Here is an 18,565-nt window from a genome sequence, read left to right as displayed (position 1 = left end):
AACAAGTTAAAAATACATTTAACCTTGAGTTCTCTGGTATCTCACTGAAGTCAGTGTAACAGCTGATTTGCTTAAAGCTAAGCAGATGTTGAAGTAACTTTCCTGAACTGGGCTTCAAACATTTGGTCTCACAAACTCTTAGGCACATCTTCTTGTTAATTGCTTGAGTGTGCTTAAGCATGGGCTTGTCTCAAAGTGCTTTCAGGGATACACAAAGGCCTGACCCACAAGGGTGCAGAGTGGAGCCTTCCTGGACCACTGTGTGACCAACTGCTCCTCTGTGCTTGCTGGAATTACATGTGGCCATTGCTCTGTCTGCAGTAGGTTCAGAACAACATGTTAATTCTGCCATCAATTGGAGGAAAAAAAAATTAAACAATTACATGTCAGAGCTGGATACAACTAAGGTGTCATAAAGGGAAACTAAAATTACAGCTGTGAAAAAATTATATTAAACAGTCTTAGGTTTGACATTATTATACTGATTTTTTTTTTGTCAGTAGCTATTTAACATTGTTCTAGGTGTAGGTTTTCTTAACTTTTATTTTTCACCTTTATCATTGAATCTCAACCTTAACTTTGTTTTGAGGGATCCAAGTGAAGGCGAAGCCAGTGGCAGAACTGACACCTCAAGGTGAGGAGTCACTATTAATACTTCGCTCCCAGGTCTTTCAAATCAAGTGATTTCTTAAAGCCTTTTAAATCAGAATGTAAAAGAGAATAGTGCTTAAGTATTCTGTATTTTAAAAATGTTTTCTACTGGGGGGAGGGGGTCTTGGCGAGGTCCTTTATATCCCTCATTTCTGCTTTCTTGCGAAGTATTTAATACAAAACTTTATGTAAGCGTATTCCTTTGAGTAATAAAGCCCCCTGTAGGAGTTAACCAATCCTTTAGGCACTTAAAATAATTTTGATTTACAAATATTTAATGGTGTTTACTTTTGGTTTCAGTGGACATTGTAAATGCTTCGTGTGTCTGTGTGTATAGATATATCTATTAAATTTTTACTATAGTTACATACTGTGCTCATTACTAAAGCTGCTGCTTGCCATAAGTAAACACCTTATAGTCCCTGAGAAGTGAATGTCACTTCCTCTGAGAAATAAAGCAAGTGACATTCAGACAAAAGGGGTTGTGGCTGCCAAATATTGAATTTCTGTGGCAATCACTGTTCGCAAATCTACAGATGCTTTGTTAGCAATAAAACATTCCTTCATATGCTCATTTTCCAGTATATCTGCTCTTTTGCCATGTTTCAGCTTTTGGTGTGCTTAAGCACAGTGCATACCTCTTTATTTTTCTGCTCTCTAATGAACAGGCATTGTAGTTCACATTCATTCTAAATGGATGGTCACTTACAGAAAGTATTGATTTAGTTTTCAAAACAGAATGCCTCTATTAAAAAAAATAATAAATAAAAACCACCACATTCTTACCCAGACACACTGTATATAATACACAATGCATTTATCCAAGTTAGCCCTTTTCAATTCAGAGTCTCTTAGCTGTCAAATTCTTGGATGTGGAAAGGGAAAAGAGACTAAGTGTTCAAATGAAGTGTAAAGTTGCTTTCAGCTTTTGCTTTCATTCTCTAGCTTTCTTTGCTTTTTGTCATCCTACAGCGTCTGTTTTGGGCTAAAAAAGTCATTTGAGATCTTACCCCTGCTCCTATCCCTTTATATCAATGTGGTTCTCTGGGGGTCACACAAAGTTGAATTAAAAGTGCTTGTTTTGACTCCTCTCTGAATAATAATGACGGTTTATAGACTCAAAATGAGAGCAGCACCTTTCCTCAGTGATGGATGGGGAGGCATCAGCATCAGGAGTACCTGAGGCAAGAACAGACACAGCTGACTGTGGAGTTACTGTAAAATAATTAGTGCTGATTCTCAAAATGTTTTCTGCAATGGAACAAGTAATCCATTTGATAAGAAAGCATCAGATTAATAGCATTAATTGGAAATTGCTCCCTTGCAATTTTGTCCTTTATCAAATAAAACAGTTTGTGTCTGTATTTGTAAAACACTTGTAAAAGCTACTGGCCATGTACTCAAATGGCTGTTTGCAACCAAATTGCAATCCAAAATTCTGCCACATCAGTTATAATAAAACACATTATTATAAGGTCTTTTGACACAGAGAGAGGTCAAAAATCTACAAATACAAAAGGTGGGGGGAAGGCAGAAAAGAGGGGAGGAAATTAACTGAAGGGTTGTGAATTGCAGGGTGGGATTTCTTCCTCTGCTGCTTTTACAGTATGATTTTTGCTTCAGGATTGTGTCCCTCAACTTCAGTTTTGTTGCTATATGGCATGCTCCAGATCATGAAATCAGCAGAACTTGTCATGCTTTTACATAGATTCCACTTTCTTTGGAGCAGTATGGAGTAACGTGTGTCTGCTGCAGTTCCCATTGTACATGTTGTCATCAGAACATTGTAGAGCAGGGGTTTCCAAACTTGCTTTGCTGTGTGCCATTACTGTGGCACGGTGCTGTGCTGAGCACACGTGTGCAGCCCGTGGGGCAGGGCTGTTCCAGCAGTGTCCATCCCACTCCCTGAATTAGCTTACCCATGACTCATGGCATCTCAATGGCAGTTTAGAAACCCCTGTTCAAGAACTGTATTTCTCTTCTCTTCTCTCTCTCGGCTACACTGCTCTGGTTTTGACTTTGCTGTGTGTCACTTGTTCCAGGAGTGTTTCTGGGGAGCCTAAAGACAGAGAAAAGGAGGATAGCAAAGATTCAAAGCCACGCTCCTTGCGGTTCACGTGGAGTATGAAGACCACGAGTTCTATGGACCCGAACGATATGATGAGAGAGATTCGGAAAGTGTTAGATGCCAATAACTGTGATTACGAACAAAAAGAGAGGTTTTTGCTCTTCTGTGTCCACGGTGATGCACGACAAGACAGCCTTGTTCAGTGGGAGATGGAAGTCTGCAAACTGCCACGATTGTCGCTCAACGGAGTTCGCTTCAAGAGAATATCTGGGACTTCTATTGCATTTAAGAACATTGCATCCAAGATAGCAAATGAGCTTAAGCTGTAAAGAGAACCTAAATTCTTTGGGATCAGGGAAGATTCATACATGATCTACACTTTGAATGTACTGGTTTCGCCTAATGTGATTGGCCTGTGAAATTCCCCATGTAGAAATTGCCCTTATTGCAATAAGGTTATACATAGTTATTCAGAATTGTAAAGTTAAATCCAGTATGACCTATATTAAATAACTGTAGCTAAAGAAGTTATGTTCACATGTACAGGTAAGTATATAGAGCATTCTGTTCATTTTATGTTCATAGAGTTGTATAATAAAAAGATGACTGCTTAAATTCAGATCTTGTATAGTTGTCTAGATTTCTGCACAGAAATGTATGTTTGATGCTTTGAGTTGGAGAAGTTCTTCCCTATCATTTACATTTTTGGTGGGTTTTATAAGTCTTACCTCTACCATGTGTTTTTTAAAAAACTTGTGTCCTGAGTCAAATGCACAAACCAGTTTTCACAACTATAGCATGACCATTTTTAATTATTTAAAAATTGTTCATGAGTTGAACCAAAAGTCGATGAGTAATTGGCTTTTGTTCTACATGAGACTGTTCCTGCTTATCTTTGGCTCTTATCCTTGTTATTGGACAGTGTTTAGTTGAAAAAAAGAGACAAATATGTTTACAGTGTTGGCACTTACAGTTTAGAAACTTTGTTCTGCCTTTGGCCAGCTCAGAGCTGTGGGGGAACAGAAACCAGGCATAAGTGATTTCTGTCTGCAAATTCCAGTGCTTATTCCCATGGCACATTAACAAATGTAGCACCAAAATGGAGAACCAGAATTATTTCATTTGAATATCTTGGTGTAAAATATCACTTATTTGCTGCCTTCAGAATACTACAAATTCCATTTTATGGAAATCTATTAACATTGGGACTGTTTAATAGCACAAGATAATCTGAAGTGTTGACCAATTGTGTAAGTTAATAATACCACCTCAGGAATTAGCTTGGCTTTTGGAACATGTGCCCCCAAAGAGTACATGCAATTCCACATAATATTTTACAGCTAAACATACATTGTTTATAATGATAAATTGTTGATTTATGCTTTTGTGGTTGTACAGTTTGTTCCCATGTAACCTGTTTGTGTTTAATATTTTACCAGATTTCTTGTATTTATTCCACATCATTATGCCTGTAATGTGCAGCTTTGTAATTAGGCACTTGCCTACAGAAAAGAAAAAAAAAAAAACAGCCCCACTTTTTTTTTTCCTTCATAATTAATGACTATAAACTATGTAAAACCACTAGTACTGGTACATTTTAATACTTGTTCTTTTGTACTGAATTAACCATAGAGGTTGGTTGTGCAATGTTATTTAATGTCGTAATTACTGTAATATCAACATATGGGCCCCATCTGCACACTCTTGTGAAGAATAGAAAGTTCATTAAGAAATTGTCACTTTAAAAAATAAAAATTAAAAAAAAAAGCTGTGGTAAACTCTGTAACCCTAAGTTAGAAAGCTGTAAGTGTAGTAAATGTGCCATTCTCTAATGGCTTCTTGACCGAGATGGACTTTACATACTGTACTGTGATGTAGCTTTCCTATGTAACAGTTATGTTCGGAAATGGACGTGTATTGTTGCCTTAGAAAAAGGGTGGTGTTTGGAAAGAAAGAACTGTAGCCCCTTTTCTTTTTTTTTTTATCTGATGTTCATTGAACCAAATCTGATGCAAGTCATCTTGATTCACTGGTGCACTCTATTAAAACTTACTTGAACAGTTCTCATACTAAAATACTTGTTGTTTGCCCTTTATAAAACCACAGTCATTACTGCAGGTAGCAAAACAGTTGAAAGGTGCACAGGCTCCATCTTCAGCATGGTATGAATTCAGGATCTGCACTGCATGGGTTCAGTAGTCCTGCTCTGTTCAGAAAGTATCAGTGGTTTAGCATTGCTTAGAAATGGATGTCCAGGAGCTTTACAGGAATTCACCAAAAATCAGTCTGGGGAGGAGGGGGCTGTGTGTCTGCTCAATTTACCCATAAATGTCCATAAATGCTCAATTATTTGTAAAAATACACAACTGGAATGTAACAGTGATGCTAATCTAAGGTCATGTATGAACTTGGTCGTGAAACAAAATCCTTGCCTTTTCAGAAGGTTCAGTGGGAAAAATATAGGTCATGCTGTGAGACAGTAGATTAAGTACTTAGGAGAGCTTCCCGCTTTACAAGCACTGTTTTTCCGTGGCTAACTTTGCCCTAGATTGCTGCTGGTTTTCACCACTCCATGTAACCAGATCTGTAGCAGTCTTTTATGGAGCACACCTAGCTTTTCCAGAGGACAGAGCTGATGAATTTTAGTTCAACTTTTCCCATGAAACATGGTATTGCCAGTTTAATGTTTATATATCAGGGCAGCTTGCAACTGGTGTTCTGTGCAGTGGCTGCCAGCAGTGTGAAACTGCCCTGATTTCTAAACCATGTGCCCTCCTCCTTTTGCCTTGCTGGAAGATGAGCTGTGACCCACTTTTTGCTCTCCATAGCAAATACACCCAGAGCTTCCTCAAGGACAGAGTCTGAGTGCAAAAGATGTAGGGGCACACAAGTGCGGCATTTGGCTTTCCCAATCTGCTGTCCCAGCATCAGTAAGAGACAGGCAGGTCAGAGAAAGCAGTTCTGAAAAAGGGCTCTGGTTTTATTGGCAGGCAGTCTTAGTCTGGGATCAGTGGGATGGTGCCTACCCAACCTCAGTGCCAGGTTCTGGGCACCCTCAAGAGCTGCCTTGTACTGGACCTGTTACATATCAGTTACTCCTTAGGTAAGAGTGGGATAAGCTGCATTTCAGATCCAAATGTTTCCAGTTTCCACGTGGGAAGGGACTGGTGTGGCATTTTATCAGCACAGCTTTAACTTTGGAAATACAGAGTTTTAAATACCACGTCATATTTCCCAGCTTCAGGCAGGGATAAGGATGTCTCAAATCTTCAGGGGCCACATGAATTCAACTGTAATTTGTTGGCAGCATTGCTGGGGCTGTTTGGGATGGGTGGAGGTGGGCAGTGGGGTTACTGCATAGTTCAGCTGATCTGGGTTTGGGGGTTTTCTGCATTATTTCTTTCTTTGAGGTATACCAACATTTCCAAAACTAGTGCATCCCATTTCACAGTCTAGTTTAAGAACATTAAAATATATATGAATCAGTGAAAATACAATAAACAGTCATTGCTGGTCCACTGAATGAACGACACTGCTGGGGAACCAAGTGGGGTCATTGTGCCTTATGGTAACAGATGATGCTAAAATTCCAGGAACTGTTTGGACATGAGGTTTTGGTATCTAGTGTCATACACCTAAGGGTACCTTCGACCTATTCGTTTCAGAACATGTGATTCCCCAGCCACCATGCAAGTGGAGGCACTAAATCTCAGCTGAGAGATGTATTCTGTGAAGGTTTTGATAAATTCTGAAAAAGGAAGCAAACTTGTGAGGTACAAACCAAGTCCGTGGGGAAAGTCCTGCCTCTCTTGGGAAGATGGGGAAACATTACCTACCTCAGAGTTTCTCACACTTTTCCTGTAGTGACAGTGCTGAGACTTAGCTCACACCTTCCACCCTTCAGGGACGTGGTCCCTCTGTTCTTTACACAGCTTTCTGGAGCTGTGAAGGAGGTGAATCAGCGTCCTTTGGCAGATAAGGATGTGACGTCCAGGATTTACTTTCCAGATGTTACACATCTTGGGGAGATGCAGGTTCAAAGCTTTGTTCCCCGTGTTGCATCTGCAAAGCATTCACATCCATTATCAAATGATAAATACGCCAACTGGTTTAATAAATTGTATCTATCCTCCCTGAACAATTTTGCCTTTCTTGCTGTACCCTAGCTGAGGAACACGGCTTAGGAGAGGCAGTGTTGCACTGCAGTACCCCAGCCGCGGAGCTGGGGCTATCACAGCCCACCCCAAAAAGAAAACTGAGAAACTTCTTCGCCACTTCCCACTTGGCCAGGGGCGGCCGAACGCAGCCCAGGACGCAGAAGAGGCTGTTCACCCGTGGCTTTAGTAGGAACACCGATAACTGAGGGATGTCCAAGGAGCTTGGCCTGTTTCGCTGACGGGGAAAGAGCGTGACCTCTGGAGCGGTGCTACGGAAGGATCTTGCGAGGCTGTGGCGGCGCCGAGGCCGGAGCAGCGCGGGGGCGGTGCGGGGCTGTGCCTCCCCGTCAGCGCTCACCTGTCCCGCCCGAGCTGACGGGCTCCAGCCCCGGGCTCCAGGCTCCCCGCAGGATCGCAGCCGGGGACACCGCCAGCCCCGGGCCGGGGCGCCTCTTCCCGCAGCCGTCCCGCCCCGGGGAGGGGGCAGCGGCCGCCTCCGGCCACACCTGTGGCGCAGCGCGGAGGAAGCGCCCGAGGTCGGCGCGGTCGGGTCGGCGCCCGGCGGCACCATGGCGGTGGGGGCGCGGCTGGGCGCCAAGGTGAGGGGCAGGTTCTCCCGCCGCGGCCACGGCGATGACCAGGTGTCCATCCTGCCCGGCGAGGAGGAGGAGGCGGCGGCGGGGCCCGGGAGCAGCGCGGGGGCCCCGCGGCCGGCGGTGCTGCCGGAGGAGGAGGAGGAGGAGGAGGAGGGCGCCAGGGGCAGGAAGGTTCGCTTCGCCGTCCTGCCCGGCCCCTACGAGCCGCTGCGCCCGCCGCGGGCCCCCGGCAAGCGGCCCTATGGCAAGCGCCTGAAGAAGTACGGAAAGGTGAGGGCACAGCGCGCCCGGGGCGGCCGGAGCGGGGACCCTGGGCATGGGGACCCTGGGCATGGGGACTCTGGGCATGGGGACCTCGGCACGGGGACACTCGGCATGGGGACCTCGGCATGGGGATCTCGGCACGGGGACTCTCGGCATGGGGACACTCGGCATGGGGACACTCGGCATGGGGACACTCGGCATGGGGACCTCGGCATGGGGACCCCCGGCACGGGGTCTGCAGTGCCGGGAGGGCAGCGCGGTCTCGGCTCCCACAGTTCCCGGAATTCCCCTTATCCCGCAGGCGTTTCAGAACCAGCGCCCGGCTCCGAGGTGGGATCGGGGCTTGCTCTGGACCTGTCCGGGAAGGAGCCGGTGCTGCTGGGGCAGGGGCGAACACCAACCCTCGTTTGGATCAAAGAGTACAAAATCTGTCCGTTCCGAGTGAAAATGACACTAAGCTGACCCATGTGACGGGTGCTTTGCCTCGCTTGGTTCTGTGTTTTCCTCGGCGTCGTAATTTTAGAACTATTCCTTAAAACTTCCAGTTAATTGGCCTGCATTTTTTCCCTTTCCACTGAAGTGCCCGAAAGAAACGGTAAACAGCCCTGCAGGACATTCCTTGGCCAAGGTGACCCTTACAAATCACTGCTGTGAGTTACAGGGAAAAAAACGCAGCTTGTTCTTCACCCGTAACAACAATTTTGGATCAAAACTGTTCTTTTGCTTTCCTGTGAGGGAAGTCACAAGTCCTACAGTCTGGTGGTTTGGTTTTCCTCCCACCGGAAGATGGGTGCCTTTGAATACAAAGTTGCCATGTGGAAGAATTCTATTGTTTTTCTCTTGTTAATGTCGCTTAAGGACGTGTCAGGTATTTCTTGGATGTTTGTAGCAAAGAACAGTTTCTGTGTTAGCAGGACAAACCTGTCTGTTGTCAGGAATCCTTTCCTGCTACTGAGATTACAGATGTCAGCATGCGACATGACTTTCTACTGCATTCCATTAAAAAAAAATATCATTTTGGTAAAGATATGCTTGCTATGTCTGACATGCAGAAAATGCCATTAGCTTGGCAAAGTTACTTTTGAAATTGAGTTTACAGATGTCAACGCTGTCAGGAGCTGCCTCTCAAACCCTACTGTTTCATAAAGAAATGACAAGAATATTTCATTCTTTCGTGGTGAATTTGATTCTTCGAGTTTCCAGCACTGTTTTCCAGGTCCCATGCTGTAGGAAGCTCTCTCAAGCCTGCAGCCCTGATCTGTAAGGTGCAGTTTTGTGAGAATGGTTGCAGCAGGTCATCACTTAGCTGGTGGTGCTGTTGGTCTAAAGATGCTTTTAGTGGTGTTTAGCGCAGGGCCAGCTCTTGGGCGCTGTGTATTCCCTTCTGTGTTGGCCAGGTGACATTCCCATGGGGAAGGGTTGCCAGTTTGGCTCTGGCATAAAGAACAGCTCATGAAAGAACAGGTGAGGTGTGGGTAGGTAAGTGAAGGGCAGGAAGGGGGGAAGAAGACTCCAGTGTGACATAGTGAGGGCAGGGGCAGATGTGGGAAGGGAAGCCCTGCATCTTCTCCTCCAGCCCCGGGATCTGCCCCCAGGCTCCAGCTGCCTTTGTATTTTGGGGTCTTAACTCCTTTTGAGTAAGTTCCCATAGGAGTAAAACCATCAAAGTTCAACTGTGTAGTAGCATCATGACAGGTGAAGGTTTTCATGTGCCAGAACCTCTTTAAGTAAAGTAATCCAGCTTTAAGAATTCATAAGAATATAATAGATATTGACTGGATTTCCCTGATTTAAAAGTATTTTCTCAGATTCAGTGTTTTCCATGTTACAAGAGGTCATTTTAATCTAGTCCCACACAACCAAAAAGAGTTACTAACAATTAATTCTGATACTCCTCCAAATCTGGCCACATTAATTCCCCAGTCATGAGCAGCCATATGAGTAAAAACTATCAAAAATGAAATTGAAATTAAAATTAAATTAAGATTTTCAGTTAAATAATTCATGGCAATCTTATCTCTAATCAGTACATAGATGAGTTCCTGAGTGTGTACTGATGTGGATCAAAACTTTTTTATTTTGACCAAAAAAAGGTCTTATTTTAACAAAAAGCAGTTAAATTTCCATAAAAGTATTCTCAGTGATTACTGCCTTCTTGTTCAGTTCCAGTTTTAGCACGTTATGAACTTCTAGGAATTACTAACATAGTTAAAACATGTAATGTGGGAATGATGTACTTCCACAAACTAGGGTGAATTTAAACTAATTTTATTCTTGAATAGAATTACGTATAAAAGCCTGGCTTCCTGTGGAGGCTGCATCCGTTCAGTTTAACTATACCCTGTGGGTGTGTGTGTGCCTATATAAAAATAGATGGTAAAATGTTTTTCCACCCTCCAGCCCTTGTTAGCTGTGGGAGAATTTAATTTTCTGGGGCCGTGACATCGGCTGTCGGAATGATTTTATGTGAAGGAATTTCTATCACCTGTCTTTTTTTTTTTTTAATCCCTTTTTGTCATCTCTCTCTCCCCAGAATGTCGGGAAGGTTCTGCAGAAGGGTTGTCACTACCTGGTGGTCGGCCTGCAAGGATTAGCGGCAGCTTATTCTGCGCCCTTCGGAGTGTCAGCACATGTGGCATCCTTCGTCCGCTAGCACAGCTCCCTGTGCCCCATGGGACAGGACACGAGGCCATTGCTGCTTTCTCAGGATTAAATTTGAGACCTGGATCTGAAAAACCTCCTGGACCAACAGCCCTGAGCCCCCATGCCAGGCCCTTTCCAAGACTGAGTGCTCTTCTCTGAAAAAAAAATTCCAGTGCTTTGTAAAATCAGATTGTGTCAAAGAAGCACAAGGATGAGAAAATAATCTTTGATTAATTGAAGTTTGTTTTCAGGCATGAGTTGGTTTTCCAGAGCTTTGTGCTGTGTGGAAGGGAGCCAAGGATGGATGGAAAAAGCAAGTAGATGAGGGAGAGAGAAATGAACAGAGGATGGGAGAGCAGCTGGGGAGGTGGAGATGAGTTTGGCTAGTGAGAGGAATTTTCAAAATAGTGGAGGAAGCAGATAAGAGAGGATTTGGAAAAGATAGTCTTTGGTTTTCTGAGATTCTGAGCTTGGTGGTGTTTTTTAACCTGAGAGGGTTAAGATTATGAGTGTACTTAAAAATATACTTGGACATAAATGGAATGTGGCCTGAGACGTGGAGAGCTTTGCTGCATCATGGTTGTTTCAAACACTGGATGTAACGAGCCTTTAAATAATCATGAGAAAGATGTAACAATCCAGAAAGAAAATGAGGTATGTATTTGTGATTTTGGGGCATTGAAGACTCACATTTTAAACTTTTCCTCTACTACTATGAAATCTGTATACTTTTTTTAACTTAGAATGGATATACCTGATTCTGGAAGCTGGGCCATTTTATGCCTAATTATGTGGTGTTCACCAGGGGAAAAACAACTGATGGCCTGCTGCATCTGAGAAAAAAAAAATACATGCAGCTTTTGGTATAAGAATGTACAAGTGTGATGTATGAGAACTGGGCCAAACAACCTGCCAGCTCCATCTTCATTTCTGCACCTGGAAGCTGTAAGCAGTGGATGTCAATGTCAAATGGCTCAGCTCAGAGGTGCAGATGCAGCAGCTCCCATGTCACACCTCCAGGGACATAAATCACATATTGATGACACAGGAACAAGGCGGGCCTTAAAAATTTTGTGAGGTTTCTTTGTTTGTTTGTTTATTTCTGTCAGTCTTTTGTGGTAGTCGTAAATTACTTACTTCCCTGCTAGCACTTTCTCTGTATTATATATCCTTCTAGTTTTGGTGTTTTTGTAATCAAGGAGTTGACTTAACTGGAAAAAAATGCTGTTCCCTTGGTTTCTTTGCCTTTTCTGAACAAAGGAGTTTGTATGTCTTGGCAAACCACACTGTATTTCTTTTAAACGTAGCAAATGAATGGGGGGGTGGGGCGGGGTGTTGTGCTCTTTTCTAACTGGACTGTAAATAAAAGCCACGAGATCCATGTCTGTTTTTACCTACACACGTAAGTAAGCACACAAAGGAGGAGTTTCTCAGCACCCCACAGGCAGCCAGGGGAAGCTGCAGTGTAAACTTCCCTACGTTGTTTTGCCCGTGGCCTCAGTGCCCTGGTAGGTCGTGATTGTAGCCTAGGCTACAATGTGTGGAAATGCTCAGGAACGGCAAGGTGTGGAGACGAGGCTGCAGAGGATCTAAGGTTGCAAAAGCTGGGGTAGGAATAGCCACGAAGGGATTTTGCTCATTGATTTAATGCCTTCAGTAGTTTCTCTTGAGTCTTTTTTGTGGGGACAGACTTTCTCATCTGCCCCACCAGCGTGCCATAGGGCTGTTGATAATGCAGTAAGAACAGGGCTGTCCTAACACCCACATGCCACCCCAGCCTGCAGAGTTTGGAATTAACTTCAGATTTTGTTACACCACTCCATGTTTCACAGTGCTCTTACAGCATAAAGCATTAGACTTTTTTTTCAAATTTCACATTACTAAAGCCAAATGGAGAGGTGTCTCCATCTTTCTGCGTGGAGTGAGTGTCCCATCTATTTGTCTGTGTGTCCTCTGACTAGTCAGGCTGTTCCCTCATTGCAACACACAGGGTCCAGCCCATTCTGACCTTCCACAAAGGTAAACATGAACCTTAGCTCCTGAACTTCTCAGCACAGTGGACTTTTGCCTGCTGACATCCAGCCTCTGCTCACCTGGTGCAGCTTTAAGGGAATAACCTGGTTGCTATCCATACAGAACCTGAATGATGTGTCCATGGTGCTTCTGTGTGAGCCTGAGAAAAGAAGAGCCTCAGGCATATTGGTGAGTCAGTTTTGGCTGGCCAATGTTTCTAAAATAGAGCAAAAACAAAGAAAGAGGAGAGAGAAAAGTAACTTGAGCTGTTGCAATAAACCAGCTAATGATTCATTTTCCTCCCTCAAAATGAACTAATGGTTCTCACTGAGGTTACCAATTAGTGCTGCTTATCAGTTCTCCCGGAGCAGTGATTCACTCCTCAGCTCCTGAAGAGAATTTGTGAGGCCAAGCCTTCATTAGCCCAGCTCAGGAAGCAGAGTGTAGAAAATCTGAATCCAGAAGGTGAGGTTCAATTTTCAGCTGGGTGGATGGCAGAGGGCTGTAATTCCTGTTAGTCATGGCAGCCTCTCTGTTGGGCCAGGTCTGACTTAGCTATGATGCCAACAGGTAGAATGGAGCAGGTCCTGCAGCTCTGCTGCTAAATGTTTTCAGGCTGACATGAGATGAGGAAATGTTCCTTGACCACCTCAGCATGGCTGGCAGGCCATCTGCTCATCCAGCAAAATGGGCAGCCTCTGTCTGAAGCAGAACTGCCGTGCTGGAAGTCTGCACGTGAGATGAGGGAGAGCAAGACGGTGGTGGTGGGGATGAGCCTGGGACTGGTGAGGAGCTTGGGAATAGTGAGGAGCCTGGGTTCCCATCCCTGGCAGGTGCCAAGCCATGAGGGCAGTCTGGGACTGAATTTTGGCTTCTGCACAGGAGTTATGTATTCTTGGCAAGGTTGTCCTTGGGGGAGCCACCCCAGCAGGGACAGCTCTCAACCCACAGGTGCACACAGGCTCTTTTATTAAAAGAGGCTTGTCTGCAGCACTCCGGGTGCCTCTGAGGAACAAAACAGATGTTTGACTCACTCATAAACAATGTGGGATGAGGTGGATACCATGGTGGGTATGTGGGGAAGCTTTGACTTGATGTTTGAGCTGGACAAAATATGATCCTCCCTTCAGCCCCTTGCATGAGACCTCTACCCATTGCTTCACTTGCCAGGTTTTGTCTTCAGTGGTCTGCTACTGTCCTATCTGTTTCCCTTCAGATTTCCATGCACCTTTCATGGGCTTTATAAAAATGGCAGGATAAATAGGTTTGGGAAGCTGAGTACATGCAAGAGTGTCAAGAAGTAGATAGTCAACTTGTCCATGTTTCTCTCAGCAACAAACTCCACTGACCAGACAGCCTGGCAAGTCACTTTTACTTTAAATTCCTGGCTATTCCTGGGGACTGCTCAGTGAGTCACAGAGCAGAATAAAGCATATTTCTGCTGGTTTTGCCAGAGTATTTAATTACTCCTCTGGCTTATGGTAGGCTCTGAGGAAATGGCAGAGGACTCATAGTCATTGTCCTTTGTCCTGCAACATCAGCAGCAAGGAAGCACTCTTGCACAGCTTGCTCTGGAAGTGCAGTGACTGAGGAGAGCTGTACCACACCACAGCACTTTGGCACTTCCAGATCTTTGCCACTCCCAGGTCACGGAACACTTCAGGGATGAATGTCCTTTCTGAACTCTGCCCGTCTGTAAAGCAGGGAAAGGGGGCGGTTTTGTGTTGGGGTGCATAAAACCAGTTGTCTCTTTTTCTGTATCCTGAGTCCTTGTTAGCTGAACACTGGCCTCTTCTGAGACAAAGCTGATCCTAAAATAAGCACAAAGTTGCTTCAGTTACCTGTACAGAATGTGATTTGGAAATCCTTTTTTCCTTCAAGGAAGAGTAGAGAACCTGAAGAACTTGTAGATTAATGGAGATAACTAAATTAAGAGAAAGTAAAGGAATAAAATCCTTCCCTTCTTTCTCCTTTCAGGAAGTAGTATTAGGGTGCCAGGCCTGTTTTGGGTTGAAGTCTAGACTGAGCTCAGAGAGGGTGGTGCACTTTCCTGAATCCTGCAATGTACATGAGGAGAGATGCAGGGCTCTGGACTTGTTCAGCTGGAGGAAGGAAGGCTTAGGAGAAATTTGACAAGAGACTTTCAATACATAAGAAAGGGTTTCCAACCAGATGGAGCCAGACTCTTTACTGAAGACTGCAGCCAGACAGCAAGAGGTTGTGGTCATAAGTCCAAACTGGGGAGTTTTCAGCCAGAAACAAGTCAGGGAAAGCAGTAACATGATCATTAAGCATAAGAAGAGGCTACTTCAGGGAGCTGAAATCTGTCTGTGGAGTGTCTCAAGGCACGACTGTGGGAAAGCAACAAAGTGGGAAGCAGCTCAGTGTGAATGCAGCGTTTATCCCATTGTGAGCGGGAGGCTGGATGGAGGAGAGACCTCCTGGGCTTCTTCCAGTCTGGATGAGGCTGTGAGTGCCATCCTGTCACGGTAAGCAGAAAGCTTTTAATTTACCTCCTGTATGGAAATGTGGAAGACTTAGCTCCTCACCCTTGCTAGAAGCACTGACGCGAAGAATAAAGCTTTGCTCCTGGTAAGAAGGAGCGACTGGAGAGGGAGGCAGCGCTGCCCGAGAGCAGCTCGGCTCCCACCACTGCTTCCACCTCCCTGCGCTCCGCTGCCTGAAAGGCGACTGTCCTTTACTGCCATCTCCTGGGAAAAAACCCCACAGATTTCCAGCCTCGTCAGCCTGCCCCGTTGTTCTGCCTCATCTCCTGCAGGGATTTCCTGCCTTCCCCCCAGGCTGGCCTCCCTGTTTTTCCAGATCCATCCTCAGGATGTGGGGTCTCAGCAGTGTAATGTGCATCTCTGTACACTGGTGTTTCCTCAGTGGAATGCTGAGCCTCCTCTGTCCAACAGGAACATTGTTCTTGTGTCGGTTTTTTTTTCCTTCAACACCTAAAAATGCATTGTACTTTGCCCTGAAGTTCTTGCTGTGCCTCAAAAACACTCCTTGAGGAAGATTCACTGGAGGTGAGGGGATGAACCACGGCCACTTCTCGTTTCTAAAGCTCACCCTTTGTTGGAGACATGACATCTGTGTAATTTTGAACTGGAGGTTGGCAGACTGGAATTACATTCCCCCAGGAGTGCCTTGGATCCCAGCCCCAGCAAACCACACAAACTTGCCTCCTCCTGCTTTCTGTATTCCCCTGTTTCTGCTGCCTGAAAGGAAACCTTGCTCCTTCCTTTCCTGGGACACTGAACTAGCATCAGATTGTTTTTTCAGCTGTGCCTGAATCAGGGTGGGGACTTTCCTGCCCTTGGTGAATCCCATCCTGCCTCACGATGGCTGATAAACTGGAGCTGCAGAAGCGTTAATGTTTGTGCTGCAGAACGAATGCCCTGCTCCCCTACAAAGCCTCTCCTTTGGTCCTCACCTGCTCTCCCAGTCTTTAGACTCCTGAAGCTGCCGATGGATGTTATATTCACATGGAAAATAGCATTTGCAGAACACTGGGAGAACTACTGATATCAACAGCCTCTCTTAGTTAATACTGGGCCAAACATTTGTCTGGAGCAACCATTTCTGTGTTGCCCTGGTGCATGTAGAAAGACTGAAGTTTAGCTTTTGACTGGAAGAAAAAACTAATTCATCTTTCAATTCATCTTTTTGTATATCTGGAATGACATCTGATAGCTACTAAAGTAGCTGACCAACCCGCCCAGGTTTTAGGTATAAATAATTCTCTTCATAGGAAAAGCCTCCCCAAAAAAAGAGAGATCCTTATATTTCTTTTCTGTGGCTCATTTAAAAGCCATCTATCATTAATAACTCTATTTTTAACTATCAGCACAAATTACTCACCTGAGATTTTTCCACACATGAAATTTCACTGAGCTCATTTCTAGTGCATGACTCACTGAACTCTGATTTCCTTCAAGATTTTAAGAGGAAAAGCAATGCTTTTATCCTCCCCTCTTCTCTGTGAAGGAACTGTTTGAATTTATCATTTCTTCTAATTTTGGAAGAAGGATACAATTTGTGTGTGTGTGAGTATAATATGATTTTTTTTTCATACCTTGTTGAAATCAGCATACATGGCCACATTTTCCCTGCATCCTTGCCTTTTGCTGAGTTATCAGAGAGTCACCGAAAAAATAATTGCCATATCCCTGGTGTGTGCATTTAATTCCTTCACTGAGACAAGCCCAGTCTACATTTAGCTCCATCCTAACACACTGACACCTAATTGAGGTCAGCATTTTGCTGTCTTTTTCACTGGTTTTTCCATAATGTCCATCCAAACCTCTCCCCTCAATGTGATAATTTATACCTTTCCAAAGTACAGTACTGTGTGCATATGTGGTAATTTATACTTTTCCAAAGTACAGCACTGTGTACATATTGAAGACTTTGAAGATCCCCAGCTGCTTGTCTTTTTTCTAGTGGAAACAGGTAAAATTGTTCAACTATTTCCTCATCATTCATCTTAGGCCTCTGATTGAGCTGCTGCTACAAGAGGGTCTAAGTTTGCCTCTAGAATTATCTCAAATTGTCCACTACATCTGAAGGCAGATATGCCTTTTTCATCTCCATAAAATCTTTTTCTACCTGAAAATTTGTCCTGTGCTACTGAGTTAACACCATGCTTTTTAAAGATATGTCAGCATCATCCACTTCCATGACTGAGGGAGCCCGGCCCTAGCTTGCTGCAAGATTGACACTGAGTTTTTCATGTGATCAGACATTTTAAGGAAGCCTGAAACAAGACCCTGGTGCAGAGAATTTCAGCACAACTGTTCTGAACTTTGGTGAAGTTATCAGCAATTGAAAGCATGGTCATCTGCTTTGCAGTGCAGGAGTACTGTGCCTGCTCTGGCTACAACAAACACAGTTCTGTCACACGAGAGGCTGTGTTTGGATTGCAACAAAACCAGTTTTGTCTGAGTGGCTCTACTCACATTGCTTAACAGTACAGGGAGCTGGTGGCTCATAGGTAAGCTCCAGTGTGCCTGGGATGGAGGATTTAACAAACTTGCTGGTCAGGCTGTTTACTGGAGGCTGTTTGGGAGGTACCTGGTGTATGGGTGAAGAGGGCTTTCCTCAAAGCCTGCAGACTCAGACCTGAAACATTTAGCCACAACTGTGCTCTCTGCAGTTATTTCTGATTTTATGTTCCTCAGGAGAGGAGAGATTATACAGACTCTGCTGCCTTCTCTTATTTCTTTAAGCTTCTTCTCAACATACTCTTCAAGAAGAGTTAGGGCTGAATGTAACAGAAGGGCTGGTCTGAATAAAATCTCCTTAGGCTCCTCAGGTTGTAGATCTAGGAAATGAAAGTTTAAGGTCCTTCTTGGATTTTGAATTTTTTTTTTCTCTAAATTAATACCCAATTGTTAGCCAAAGAATTATTTCTGAATTCAGTTAACAAGTCTGTTGAACTAAAAGAATCTGGTTCTGTACACCTATACAGCTAGGAAGGAACTGTAGCTTCTCACAACCATCAAAGTCTCCACTTCTCCAAATTCTCATGCTGATAAAGTATGTATGTGCTCCAAACCTATTTTCTCTTGCACCCAGAAGAAGCTAGCAAGCACTAAATCACACAATTTTTTTTTGTCTTATCTCAAATGCTGTTGTTTTGATGCCTCATAGACAGAAGTTGGGAGGGCAAAATCATTTTGCACTTTGCAGTTTGAACAGTGGAGAATACTGTGCTCAAGAAACCACAGGAGCTGGCTAATCATTTTTGCCTTAAGCTTGCAAAAATAAGCATTAATGTTTGTCAGGTATGGCCAGCATAAATAGTAGTTTGTTTTTTTTTTTTTTCATTTATGTGATACATCACTTTCCTTGCTAAATTTTAAAACCAGTTTGTGCTTTTGTTTTTATCTCTTTAGTACTCATGTTAATATGTTTTGATTCCTGCTTGCAAGCACTGCTTATCAGACATTAGACAGTTGCTGCAGTCTTGTTGAACATTTGTTAACACATAAGATACCTGGTTCCCCTTACAGCATTTTTCTGCTGCTGTGGGTTCAGGTGCAGATTAAAGACCTCTGTGTGAATTCAATTAAATTCAACAAAATATAGACTCCATATTAAATTAGAAGATTAATGGTTACCAAAGAATGTGCAAGGGCTCTCAGTCTGCTCAGCAGGGTTGGCTC

General features: G+C 44.0%; 2 protein-coding genes across 8 annotated transcripts in view; both read left to right on the top strand.

Annotated features, from left to right (window-relative positions):
* MARK1 (microtubule affinity regulating kinase 1) overlaps nucleotides 1–4,794 on the top strand; it is a 58,043-nt gene extending 53,249 nt beyond the window's left edge. For 5 of the 7 annotated variants that reach the window (XM_033054433.1, XM_033054432.1, XM_033054429.2 and 2 more), the window contains 2 exons: nucleotides 590–634; nucleotides 2,694–4,794. In XM_033054433.1, coding sequence (XP_032910324.1) covers nucleotides 590–634; nucleotides 2,694–3,048 — 400 coding nt within the window. In that variant the 3' untranslated portion in view covers nucleotides 3,049–4,794. The remainder of the gene's footprint in view (nucleotides 1–589; nucleotides 635–2,693) is intronic. The other 2 variants (XM_033054434.2, XM_033054435.2) reach the window with 1 other exon arrangement.
* A 2,628-nt stretch (nucleotides 4,795–7,422) lies between these two features.
* Nucleotides 7,423–10,721, top strand: C3H1orf115 (chromosome 3 C1orf115 homolog). Its single transcript, XM_033055275.1, has 2 exons — nucleotides 7,423–7,742; nucleotides 10,270–10,721. The coding sequence occupies exons 1-2, from the start codon at nucleotides 7,446–7,448 to the stop codon at nucleotides 10,387–10,389; spliced, it is 417 nt and encodes a 138-aa protein (XP_032911166.1). The 5' UTR covers nucleotides 7,423–7,445; the 3' UTR covers nucleotides 10,390–10,721.
* Nucleotides 10,722–18,565: the final 7,844 nt, after the last annotated feature.

Source organism: Catharus ustulatus, chromosome 3 (assembly GCF_009819885.2).
Source record: "Catharus ustulatus isolate bCatUst1 chromosome 3, bCatUst1.pri.v2, whole genome shotgun sequence".
Lineage (NCBI taxonomy): Eukaryota > Metazoa > Chordata > Aves > Passeriformes > Turdidae > Catharus > Catharus ustulatus.
The sequence above is the reverse complement of the archived record's forward strand: the minus strand, read 5'-3'. Positions and strand labels throughout refer to the sequence as shown.